The sequence below is a fragment of the Xiphophorus hellerii genome, chromosome 14 (genome assembly GCF_003331165.1).
Source record: "Xiphophorus hellerii strain 12219 chromosome 14, Xiphophorus_hellerii-4.1, whole genome shotgun sequence".
Taxonomy (NCBI): domain Eukaryota; kingdom Metazoa; phylum Chordata; class Actinopteri; order Cyprinodontiformes; family Poeciliidae; genus Xiphophorus; species Xiphophorus hellerii.
The window spans coordinates 3,063,456-3,076,828 of record NC_045685.1 but is presented as its reverse complement, the minus strand read 5'-3'; the positions used below and the strand labels follow the sequence as shown (position 1 = coordinate 3,076,828).

Genomic DNA, 13,373 nt, shown 5'->3' with positions numbered 1-13,373 from the left:
CGTAGTATGAGCTTCTTGAGACAGTTAAAACACTTTTTTCTTTCTGTATCTGCTTTTAACTAAACTAAATCACCTTCTTCTCCCCATCAGGATTACACAGAAGGGAAATTGTTAGTGCCATTGCCTTGCAGCAAGAATTGTGTGGGTTCAAATCCTGTCCAGGGATCTTTCTCCAAGAAGTTTGCATAGCTGCCACTATGTAGAAAAAAAACCAACAGCCAAACAATGATGGGATTAATTTCACATTCTGGACTTGACTTTTTCCGAGAAATACTGATGTGGGTCTGTACCTTTTGTCTCTGCAAAACTCAGGAAGTTTGGGTTTAGGTGAGAAAAGTGTTTGCCTCTTAAGCTTCGCCTACACTTAGTCAACAACTTTAGCAGATTTACCTCAGACCACAGAGGTCAAAGAACAGAAGTGGGCCAAGAGTGTTATTTCTTAACATCACGTTTTACATCATTACACACTCACCCACACACCCCTACACACACACACACCCACGCACACGCACGCACACACCCCCGCACGCACGCACACACACACACACCCACACACACACACACACACACACCATATACTTGCTGTGTGTGTGCAAGTATAAGTCTCTGCATATAGAGAATATAGAGGATATATAGAGAATTACATTCACCATTTTCACCAACAAAGGGAGGTCATTTGTGGAAAATTAGCACATTTTCCTAGTCCTCTATTTGTTTTGCAGTTGCACTAAGCTCTGCTAGTCAGAGGTATGGTGTGAATTACTTTTTGGTTGAGGTTAGAGTTTGGAATAGATTAGTAATGATCAGGGCTAGGGGAAAATGACTGGATTCCACATAACTGCAGTTACTAAGGTGAATGGAAGTCAATTCAAAGTCATCAGATGGATGAAAGTCCAAGGGATGATGCCTGACCGGAGCTTCCATGTTGTGGAGAAACAGGTTATTAGCTGTATGTGCTAATTTTCTGTTTGCATGTCTGGGGTATTTCCTTTCTGAATGCACATTTCTGGAATTCTGATAATTGGCTTACTTCTTCTGTATTGTCTTGATTTTGGTTTCCAACCTTCTCCTTCATATTGTCCATTGTGGCGCCATCCACTCTTCAGGTTACCTTTGCCAAGCATTTAAAGGATCACTGGCGATTGGCAAAGAACAACAGCATACAAAGGCCATTGTCACTGTGCATTATGGCCAAGTCCACTCTCACCTTTTTATACCTTGCTTTCCTCCTTGGTAGTCTCTGATGAAGTCCACTTTGACTAACAGTGATGGATGCTGCCATCTGGCACTCATGTTCCTTGACTTTGGAGTTCACCTTTCATTTCTTTGGAAGTTGTTCTGGGCTCTTTAGTTACCATTTGAATCATGCATCTCTTTAATTTATCGTCAATTTTCCTCCTTCAGCCAAAGAGGTTGACCACAGTCCTGTGGACCTTAAACATCTCAGTTATATGGACAACTGTTGCCACAGGACATGCTTCTCTACAATGTTCTTCCTAATCTCTAGGATCAACTCTTTCCTTGGCCTCCAGTGGTCTGTGTGTTCAGTGTGGTCACCAAACAGCACAGTGACTACTTGTCACCCATTAACGAGGCAGACTGTCCTATTTTCAAATTATTTTCAATAGATTCTAGAGGTATCCTCCCTTTTGTCCAGGCTTGTGTCATTAGTTTATTTTTTAAAATGATTATGTTCAACCATGTTTGCTTCACTGACCATTGTGAGCTTTTCAGTCATTAACTAAGGGGTAGCAGAGATTTTGTTCACGTGTATATGTGTATAAGTATATGTGTCTTACTAAGGATGACTCTGAAAAAAAATACAGACACTGAAGCTTATTGCGATCATCTTTAGCCCAGCAGATCACACCTTTTAGTGTATAATGATGTCCCTCCACTGCTGTGGTGAAGGTGGTATGACTTAAACAGCAGAAGTTTCCACTGATGGAAACTCAAACACAGGAAGCTCTACCTCAGGCCCCCAAAAGACTCCTGCTTCACTTTTGATTTCGCTGGCTATGCTTCATACATAAAACCAAGTGATGAGGAATATTACTAAAGATATGAAGCAGAACTGAATTCTAAAATCAAAATGTCTATGTGAAGGAAAGGACATTTGTTCAAAAATGTACAACCCATAACCAAACATCCATCTTTCAAGAACCAACTCGCTGGGTTGTGTGTCAGAAGACAGATTCTATTCAGAATATTCAGATAAAAAAAAAAAAAAAATCAAAGCTTCTGAGAAATACTATTCACAAAAGTATAAACGGCTTTCCATTTGATAAGACTCAAATCTAAGAATTTAAGAGAAAATTCTCTGGAAGAAATTTGACAAATTCTGACACTTTTGGTCTGTTGGAGAGGAGACTTGTGGAATCTGAGTTCCCGTATGACATAGCAAATACGGGTTGTGAACAGTCACAGAAACGAAGGTCTTGCATTGGAAAGTTGATAAAAATGGAACAACATTTCTATGTAAACTGCATCTGTGCATTATGTGTGCCAGAGCCAGACTAACTTTACTATCTTGGAAAACTGAGAAAAATTTTTTTTTTCAAACCAACCACAAAGGTTGGTATTGGTCATTTGCTAAGTTATTGTTCCTGCTATTGATAATTTTTTTCTTTTAAGATTTTATGTGCAGTGTCACATTGACAAGAAAACCCACCAGAAATAACGTAAAATGTTTACTTGAATGTTTACTTACAAATTCGTATTGAGGTGAAGTTATGAGGTGTGTTAGATTTCAGAAACTGTTCTGGTGGTGTTGCTTTTACACAACAGTCTCAAAGCCCCACTGTCTCTTTGTGGTTAACAGTCTAAAAATGGGCATTCAGCACATCTTCTTCTTAAACACCTGTATTCAGAATGGCCCCAACAGGAAGTCTGAATGTGATTTTATTTTTATCACTAGAGCTAGTGTGACACCGATGCCGACGGAAACTGAGAATGAACAACTGCATACAGCTGTTATCCACAAATTCTTTCTTTGATGATTAAATACTGTAAAATTATTAAAATAATGCAACTGACCCTAAAATTATGTATTGGCAAATTTAGGTGTGAATCAATTTATTTACTTTTACCAACTTTTTATTTTGGATTAGAAATAATCTAGTCCATCTGGTGGAGACCAGAATCCTTCAAACACTCACAGACTCAGAACTCACCAACAAAGAAAAATCTTTAAAATACCAATGAAAACAAGCCAGAAAACCTGGTCAGCAATTGTAAAAAGGGAAAGGCTGCTGTAATGTCAAAAAAGACTTTTCCATGTTTTTTTTGTTGTTTTTTTTTACAAAAAGTGTAAATAATATTCAACATGGCATTTGTAATAAAAAAGCAAAGATTTTATTGACATTGTTTCATTATTTGCAGAAACTACTGTCTCATTTGATTACAGTAACTGTAAATCGAAATAAACGATTTCGGATTTAACTGTATATGACTGCATCACCTTCAGATGACGGCTGCTTTTGTCTACATTGAACAGTCTGTACACAAATCTGACCTGGGAAAGATTAAGCTAGCATTTAGCTTAATGTCAACCCAGTGATGTAAGAATCTGTTCACAGCTTCCCCTGCGGTCTGTTATCAACTGGATCGATCGCAGCGTGCTTTGAACAGGGTTTGTTACTTGAACATGTAAGAGACTCGGCTTTTCTTTGTGTCTTCTTTGGTTTCTCTCAGGAAGTCTTATGATCTGTATCATATCCTGTATACTTAAAAGGCCATCGCTGCTGTAGAACAACAAAATGGTTTGCTGATATAATATTCTGGCTCTAATAATATATATACAGTATATATATATATATAGTATAATATATATAATATATAATATATATATATATATATATATATATATATATATATATATATATATATATATATATATATATATATATACAGTATATATATACATATACTGTATATACACAATATTTTGTTACATATTTAAATAAATAAGTGGTTTATATAACTACATACTGTAACCTAAAGGCATTTTTTGCCTCTTAGGTCAGATTCTTTCATCTTAACTGAACCAGTATAAAATAAAACAATCATTGTGTTCTCATTGGCTTTGTCGACTATCAGCAGATTAGAATACAGGCGTTATTAAAATAAAGTTAACATAGGCAGCTTGACCAGAGAGCTTTGTTTTTATTTTGTGCAGTGCATATACACTGTGCTACTGCGTCAGGTGAGAGTAGCCTCACTATGTACCGATTGCCTGACCGTCTAAGAATAATATCGAAGTTATGCCACAACATTTGGATGCACTCGCGTAAATTCCAAAGCAGTGAGGCATATCTGCAATATTTATGCTATCTATCGCTAAGTTCCATCACTCATCCCACTGAATCTTTGTAGGTCAGAGAGTGTGGTGGAGAATAAGTAACTAGAGGGAACCTTTGCCATTTCCCAGCTCAGTTTTAATTGATATTTCATTGAAACGTGACTCCAAATTATTTCAACGTGTCCAAATTATCCATGGCAGACTGGCCACAGATATTTTGAGTGTTTCTTTTGAATATCGAAAATATTCAAAAGAAATATTTTTCTTTTGAATAGAAAAGAGTGAGAAAAGAAAAGAAAATACAGCTTGGGATACTGATACACAAATGGTACAAAAAAACATTTGGTGCTTTAAGTATACCATGCTCCTTATATGACCTTGTTTGCTAGCTTGTAACGCTAATACGAATGATAGTTGCTCTGTTTTGTGACAAAGATCGGGTTTTATTGTGTCTGCAAAAGTTCTTGTCATGTACATCAAACTAAGCAAAGATGAGCTTTGATGTGTCTGACTGAAGCAGACACTCTTTGTGATTTTCATCAGAAGGATCCTGTGAGGTTTTCAGCTTTGCTCTCTCCATGTTTGTCTTCTTTAAGACCTAAAGTGACACTATGGGTGGCTGTGATGACGAGATCATGTTCTCCTGGTAGCCAATCAGCACAGCCTTGTCTCTGTGGAGTTCAGTGAGCATCAAGGTGCTTTGCATTCAACACGTCCATTTCAGCAGGATGACACCTTCAGGCTCTGTTTTCTGTCTCGTGGTCGTCCTCTTATGGAGAAAAGGTGAGTTGTGTTTTATGAGATCGGTCATTTTAACGTTCTAGTCTATCCTACTTCGAACATTTCTATCTTTTGAGAAGTGTAATTTTGGTTGAGATTCCCTCCCCCCCCTTTCTGTTCAGTTGAGCTGAATTATTTGAGAAAATCATATATTCATCAAGAGAGGAGCTTCGTGTCAGCTGAAGTTGGCAGCAGCGTGACTCTGCAATGTTCTTATGGGACTGAAGCTGCGAGGTATTACTGGTACAAGCAATCTCTGGGACAGAAGCTGCAGATAATCTCTATCAGTTATAAATTTGCTGAAAGTGGCACTTTTCATGACGAGTTCAAGGACAATCCACGCTTCAGCGTGGAAAACAACGATGGGAAAAGTCAGTTAAGTATTTCTGACTTAAAACCATCAGACACAGGAACTTACTTTTGTGCAAGTGGCATTTCATTTGTGTTTGAGTTTGGGGAGGGTGCTACGGTCAGCGTGAAGAATCCGGTTCTGGAAAACACAGCTTGGGTCCGTCAGTCGGAATCTGGAGCCGTCCAGACGGGAAGCTCTGTGACTCTGAACTGTACAGTCCAAACTGGGAGCTGTGGTGGAGAACACAGTGTTTACTGGTTCAGACACTCTGGAGAATCTCATCCAGGACTCATTTACACCCACCGAGGAAACAGCAATGAGTGTGAGAAAAGTCAGAACACACAAACACACACCTGCATGTACGATCTGCCTATAAAGAACCTGAGTAAGTCTCACGCTGGGACTTATTACTGTGCTGTTGCTTCATGTGGACAAATTTTGTTTGGAAACGGGACGAAGCTGGACTTGGAAAGTGAGTTGTGTCATTTCAGAGACGTTTATGTTTGCTAGTAGGAAATCTAAAGCTTTCTGTCTGTGTGGGTTTGTCTGGGTTTGCAGGTGAGGCCGTCTCTTTGTCCTTGGTTTATTTCTTAAGTGCAGCTTTGATTTTCACCGTCATCCTGAGTGTGTTACTGGTCTTCACACTGTACAAGATGCACAAGAGAAACTGCTGCCAAACTTCAGGTTATTTCTGTTCAAATCTATTTTCCCCATTAGAGATTTTGCTTTTGTTTTGTAACACTTGCGCCTTGTAGATCGTCCAAAAATTCTAAAGTCTGACAGGCAAATTTTAAATTATAATTTCATTTATTTAGGAAAATGCTCTCCAAACCAATTAGGTGTTAAGCCTGATATCTGGTTGTACCACGCTGAGTGACAGCAACTGCTATCAGACATTTGCAATGACTGGCAGTGAGTCTTTGATAAAAAGTGAGTGGGTTTGGACGGCATTGTTCTCTTAATAAGCAAAATCATAATTTAAAAACTAGATTTGGTATTTATAAATTCTACATTTGATATAAAAATTTGATGATCTAAAATGTGTAAATGTGACATACACTATATACTGTATATATATATATATATGTTTTTTTAAACTAAAGATGCCTTTTGCCTTTCACAGAGTTTAATGGAAGACTTTTATGTCAACCAGCAACAAGCACAGAGGTACCTCATCTCATCTGTTGTATTTCACAAACTATTAATTGTCACATCTTGAAGTTTGAAAAAGAAAAAAACAAACAAACAAAAAAAAACTAATTCCAGGAGTGTTCTGTTACCAGGTTCACCAAGACGCAGGCGACCTCCATTACGCTGCTGTAAATGCCAACCAGCTCAGCAGATCAAGGAGACACAGGAAGAGCACAGAGTGTGTGTACTCAGCTATGACGCAGTAGACTGGAGACGGTTCAGTTCACTCTCCTAAAGCTGCCTGGAGAACTGAAGCACAGCTTTCTGACTGTTTCAGGGTCAAAGACTGGAGAATATTTTTGTGTGTTTTTTTTTATTAACATTTCACAGAATAAACTTATTTAAATTATTAAACTTATTAAAATGGTTAAATTGTGTGTGTATTTGGTCCCTTAGATGCCAGTTTTTACAGTGCGTACATTATGATAATTTGCTTAGTCGCCAACTTTGAATTCAGGGTAATGTTATTCACACAAAAATATGGTATTATTCCTGAAAGAAAATTAAATGTTTTAGTAATTTAATTTCTTCAAAGAGTTCTTATAGATGATGATGACTGTTGGCAAGAAGGAGCTCCTGTAGAAACCTGTGTTGCAGCAAATCTGAAGAAGCCTCAGTCTGTGGACATTCTCTTACTGGAGTCTTGTGTAGAGGATTGTCAGCGTTGTTCATTATTCTTTTCATTTTATGAAGCATCGTGTTTGTAGAATCAGAACAGACTCAGGCTTCTTTGTTCAGCTTTTTAAAATCTCTGTCTCTGACAGGGGCCACCAGATAACAATGGATTGAGACAGATCTATAAAAGATATGCAGCATCTTGCTGCAAACACTAAAGGACCTAAGTTTTGTTTGTTGTGGTTTTTCTTGATTGACTCTCAACAACATGCAACAAATCCACTGGCATGTATTCTTTTTTTTTTTTTTTTTAGGTTTTTGGAGCCTTAATTTGATAGTGAATTGACAGGAAGGTGGGTTATGAGAGAGGGGGGAAAGGTCATCAGGCCGGGACTTGAACCTATGACACCCATCCTGAGGACTGAAGTCTCCATATGTGGTCTGTGCTTAACCCCTGCACCACCACAGAACCCCGGCATGTATTCTTTTGACAAGATTTACTTTAGCTTGGATACAGGGCAAAGTTTTTTGTTTTTGTTTTATGTAAAAATGTCTTTTCAGAGCATGTTTGGTCTTTTCTTTTCCAGCGTGTGTATAGTTGTTGAACAATCAGTCCTTGTGGAAGAGTCAGTATAGTGAATTTCTGAAATCACCTTTAAATCTCATATTGCAAAAGATGACTGAACCTGAGATATAATATTGCAGTACTTCCATGGTTCAGTATCCTATCTGATAGACTGGCATATTCAGGAGAGCGTTTCCACCACTAGGTGGACTCTCACTGGGCAGGCGGGGTTAAACCCAAACGCCTAACGTTGTGTCATAATTGTGAGACAGCAAACGTGATGCACAAGCATTGACATACTTCTGTCCCCCAATCAACGGATTATACTCTGTGATGCCCCATGGACAGATTTGGGAACTGGAATGGTGCGGTGCAGTTTGGTTGTATGGGCCACTTTTACAATGGAAACAGGTCAAATATGGTACCAAACTGCACCAACTGGGATCGATGACACCCAAGGTGATTGACAGACCCAAGAATCGGGACCAGTTGTTTCAGGATTCTGTCAAACATGATGTTCACATGTGGATCTTATATTAAATGCAGTTTGTTTAGCTGCTCCTCCATCTCTCTGCGTAGATATGCTTTATTGAATTCTCTCAATTTAAGGAGTTGTGACTTTTGATAGTTGTAGCTCACAACCACTATCAGAAGTCAGGGGTTACTGCTAGCTTCAGCCTCTGCCTGTACCTGTGGCCTTTGCTCACACACAGCAAGGTATCACTCAGCAACTGGCTGTGATTCATATCAACCCCCGGTCTACTCTTAAAGTAGCCACATCCTTTGCTCTTAAAGGGACTACTACATTTTGCAGATACTGCTGTAATAACAGTCTGACACAAACTCCAGAGGTTTCCTCCACTCTTGATGAGTTACAGCTGATCTAGTAAGTCTCTTCAGTCAACAGGTTCCATGAAGTTTAATTCCACATGAAAACAGAAACCAGCTCCAGATGGACAAAACAGTAACAAATGTAACAATGGTCAGTTGCGAAAATGTGGACTGCTAATATGTGCTAGCATGGCATGACATCCATTTGATGGGAATTTTCTCAGTTTGCGTCGTCTTAGATTGCGTAAGTCAGCTAAAACGGTCGTTAGCTTTTGTGTCACAATCGGTTGACTAGCTAAATCCTCTGATGAGGCGGATGGATGCGGCGTACAGCAGACTAGCGTGCTAACTTTTCCTCTATTTGAGGATTTGTTTACCTTTTCAAGAAGCTCTCAGGGATAACTTCTGTCTAACACAGGAAAAGATGCCATTACAGATAAAAAGTCCCAGTCGTTTTACATGGCCAAAAAAAACCACAAAAAAAAAACAATAAAAAAATATTAATTTGTCAACCACATTATAAATCTGTATATTTGCTTGCAAATCAGAAAGTTTTCATTATGTACCCAACATATATGACCTACAAATAAAAAAGTAAAAAATAAACTAACTTTGGAGTAATAAAACTTAAATAGTCACACATTAAGTGTAAACTACTCAAAGATAATCATATCACTCAGAGTATATATATACAAAAAATTTTTATATATTTTTATTCACCTGGTTTACTTGAGTTAGTGCGTATCAAAATGGTCCCACTCAAAATGAGTGGGACCAAATGAAATCTGATTGAATTTCATTTTCATCTGTTTTTGTGCCAGAAGCTTTAGCTTGGCTAATGTGGCTAAGATTGATTTATGGCTATAATCAAAACAAAATCACATTGTAGCACTTTTGAATAAAACAGACTGCTTTAATTTGAACTTTAATTGTAAATAACTAATGCCTTGTACTCATTTTCACAACTTTATGAATAATTAAAAAATTCCAGCCCTGCTGAGCTTGTAGTTGCTAAGACTAAGCAGATTGGCACAACATTTGAAGGCTTATCTGGAGGAGGATATCACTTTACAGCATCTCAGAACGATGAACTTTTTTTTTTCAAGCCTGAAATGCATCAATTCAGGCAGACTTTTGGGTCAGCTCCCTTTACTGGCACCAATGTTAACGCTGCACAGGATGTAGACGTGGTTACACTCCCACAGAGGTCCCCAAATACAATGAGTGAGTGGAACAGTGAGTGTTTTTTATGCCAGTGAAATCATAGAAAAAAGCTATTCTAAATTATTTACTGAAATTGTTTATGTACTTAGAGCCATTAAAACATAAGAAAACATACAAAAGTTACATTTCATTATATAGTTTAAGTTTCTAGGTTTAGTTGTCCTTCTGTCATCACATCACTACAAAAGCGTTGAGTACAATTCGGTCGCAACGAAGCAAAACGGCAAAAAATGATTGTTTCCAGCAAGTCATTGTGCGAACCGTTAGAAGTACAGAAGTTTACACCACAGTTAGCATGTTTCCTTAGTAGGACATGTTGTTGTCACTTGATGCTAGCCAATCCTGTACAGTCATGTCTCTTAAAAGCAGAGAAAAGTTCAACCTTCCTTTCATTCGAACCGTTAATCAGACACGATGGCTTCTGAACGTCTGGTCTTCTGTCTCACAAGTTTGCTTCTGGGACAAATGGGTGAGAATTTTTTTTCTTTCTGGATTTTATACATTTTGTGTCACTTCTTTATGAAATGGCTCCAGGGAATTTTGTCCAGCAGAATTTATTCTGCTATCCTTTCAGTTCCACCGTCTGTTCTGACATCTCCTGCTCTTCATCTAAAGAGCAGCTTTATATCGGCTCCTGCCGGAGGTGAGGTGACCTGATGTTGTTCCTATGAAGGCGATGAGTCGGCGTGGATCTGCTGGTACAAACAAACTCTGGGACAGAATCCAAAACTCATCTCTAGTTTCTTTGTGTATAGTCCAGAAAAAATTTTCCATGGAGAATTTGAGAACAATTCCAGATTTACCCTGATTAGAAAAAACCGAACAACAAACCAGCTGATCATTTCTGACCTTAAGGTGTCAGATTCTGCCACTTACTACTGCACATTCACCTATGCACAAATTGTGAGCTTTTCAGAAGGCGCAACAGTCATTATTAAAAATTCAGGTTCTGACATCCGACCTTCGGTCCTTCAGTCAGAACCTGAGAGCGTTCGGCCAGGAGACGCCGTGACTCTGAACTGCTCGGTGCAAACTGGGAGCTGTGGTGGAGAACGAAGCGTTTACTGGTTCAGGAAGTCTGAAGAATCCCACCCAGGACTCTTTTACACTCATGGAGGTGAGAGAGACCGATGTGAGAGAAATCCCAACACACCAACACACACATGTGTGTACAGCCTGCCTCTTAAGGACCTGAATGTGTCTAATGCTGGGACCTACTATTGGGTCGTTAGTTCCTGTGGGCAGATCGTGTTTGGAAACGGAACCAGACTGACACTCACAAGTAAGTAGAAGTCTCCGTGAGTTTCTGTTTAAGAAATTCTGACTGTGGGCTCTCTGCAGGCGAGGGAAAATTCTTGGTGCGTTTTGTGACTGGATCGTTGGCTGGTCTCTTCCTTGTTTTAATAATGTTCATAGTGTACAGGACAAAAAATAAACACACCAACCAAGCTGCAGGTACTTTTTTTTTATTTTTAAAAAGCATCTTTCCTTGTTTTCAATAAAACGTCTTTAAGTGACATAATTTATTCTTTGAAAACTAGAGTCAAGAATTCTGGATCCAACTTTATCCAGAACAACAGAACAGGTGAGATATGCCTGTATAATCTATAATCATGTGGCAGTATGCCCTGTGGGCCCTGAACGCACCACACAAGTGCCTGACTTTAATTGGTTGTAGCGCTGCCTGCATATAAAGGGCCCTCCCTCACCTGGTAGACAACACGTTCTCCTTCCGGTTCAGACTTCACTGTTCACTGGCGCTATACGACTGACGCGCTTAAGACATTAATTGCTGTTCAAGCCTTCTTCTGGTGACTTGTACCAGCTGACTGCTTCTTCTCCCTGCCAGAGGCATAACGCATCAAGCTCAGTGACGCTGCTGTTTGTCCTTGGCCGGCTGCTTGCCCGTACTCTGTTGTCCCTGGTTGACGGTCCGTCCGCCTGTGACCTGGTTATTCGTCGTCGGCTGACGGCGGCCTGCCCGTCGCCCTGGTTGTCGGCTTCATACCCGCTGTCCTGGTCGGCGTAAGCTGGCTTTTGACTCTCGTCCAGTGTGGCTGATTCAGGCTGGTTCATGACCAGCTCGTCCTGATCCCTCTGGTGCCGCTCTGGCTGGCGTTTGCTGTGGCGCGGCGGTTCGTCTCAGGACGGACTCCTAACTTGGACTGCTATTGCTTGATTTGTGAGGACTGAACTGTATAACCAAGTAAATGTCATTTTAATGTGTGCGTGATTTTAAACTAATATATTTCTGACTAGAAAATTGAAATAAATAAACTGATTGGACTGAGTGGAATTGTCTCGTGCCTCATATGTAGCGGGCCTGTGCGCCTTAAAGGTAACTTTATAGTACTATTAAATTAGTTATCTTAAAATTCAAGTTGCCAATCGGGATAGCATAGGTACCGTCACATTTGGCGCTGTGAGCAGGATCTTTTTTTTTACAATCTTGAGGCTGAGACATTTCCATTACTTCATTGTATTTGCTATTTAATGGTCAAGCAGTAGTTTTTATTTATTTTTTTGGTTCTAAGGACAAACAGCAGCGGTTAATTTATTTTCTTGAGCTGGTTATTTGTAGTAATGGAGGAAGAACTACTGGAATTGAAGACCCTGATTGCTCAATTAAAGGCTGACAATGAGAAGCTGCGTGCAGAGCGTTCGCCTTCCACATCTAGCTCCAGTGCTGGGCCATCTTCAGCTTCTGCACTCCCTGCTGCCCAAGTAACAGACAGGTTAGTGCTTGTCCCACGTGATCGTAAGTGTCCTATGTTTAGGGGACGGATGGGGATTAGTGTGAGCGAGTGGGTTGAGGAGGTACAGGCGTGTATGCGGGCACGAAATTTGTCAGCAGCAGATCAGGCCTTCTTTTTGTACGACCATTTAGAAGGAGAGGCTAGGGATGAAATCAAATATCGCTCTAGTCAGGAACGAGGGGATCCAGCTAAAATTATTTCTATCCTCGAGGAACTCTATGGATGTAATGAGTCACATGTTGCATTACAGGAGGCCTTTTTCTCCAGAAAGCAATTAGAAGGGGAAACATTGCAAGAGTTCTCCCTTGCTTTGATGAGCCTCATGGAGAAAGTAAAAGCACAGGCTCCTAGGGATATGCCTAATACTGAAGTTCTCCTGCGTGACCAGTTCATAGAATATGTCCTTGATGGTGCGCTCAGTCGTGCGCTGAAACAGTATGTTCGTCTGAAACCGGCAGCAACACTGCTTGATGTCAGAGGTGAGGCAATGAGGTGGGAATTAGAGGGGTTGCCAGCTAGTATGCGAGGCAGGAGTAATTCTCTGCCTTTAGCGTCCAGTTTTCAGTTTGCTGTGCGTGGTGGGGCACCATCTATTGTTAGCCCCACTCAGAGAGAGGTTAATGAGTTAAAAGAGCTTTTAAAACAGCAACAGGAGCAACTTAATCAGCTTACTCAAAGCATTTCCCTCCTTCAAACTGCACAAGGGCGTAGCCGCTCTCCACGTCGCGGTCCTATTATATGTCGACGGTGCCAACAGCC

General features: G+C 39.9%; 1 protein-coding gene and 1 pseudogene across 1 annotated transcript; both read left to right on the top strand.

Annotated features, from left to right (window-relative positions):
- The first annotated feature begins 3,968 nt into the window (after positions 1–3,968).
- Positions 3,969–7,470, top strand: LOC116733041 (V-set and immunoglobulin domain-containing protein 1-like). Its single transcript, XM_032583698.1, has 5 exons — positions 3,969–5,083; positions 5,203–5,904; positions 5,991–6,116; positions 6,556–6,599; positions 6,716–7,470. Exons 1-5 carry the CDS (start codon positions 5,029–5,031, stop codon positions 6,827–6,829), a joined length of 1,041 nt encoding a protein of 346 aa, XP_032439589.1. The 5' UTR covers positions 3,969–5,028; the 3' UTR covers positions 6,830–7,470.
- A 2,802-nt stretch (positions 7,471–10,272) lies between these two features.
- On the top strand, positions 10,273–12,051 carry LOC116733068 (uncharacterized; annotated as a pseudogene).
- Positions 12,052–13,373: the final 1,322 nt, after the last annotated feature.

Excerpts from the sequence above, each read along its gene's own strand:
- LOC116733041 (XM_032583698.1), top strand. The coding sequence starts at position 5,029 with ATGACACCTTCAGGCTCTGTTTTCTGTCTCGTGGTCGTCCTCTTATGG. Across the intron at positions 5,084-5,202 it reads CGTCCTCTTATGGAGAAAAG|TTGAGCTGAATTATTTGAGA; the intron begins GTGAGTTGTGTT and ends CTTTCTGTTCAG. Across the intron at positions 6,600-6,715 it reads AACCAGCAACAAGCACAGAG|GTTCACCAAGACGCAGGCGA; the intron begins GTACCTCATCTC and ends TTCTGTTACCAG.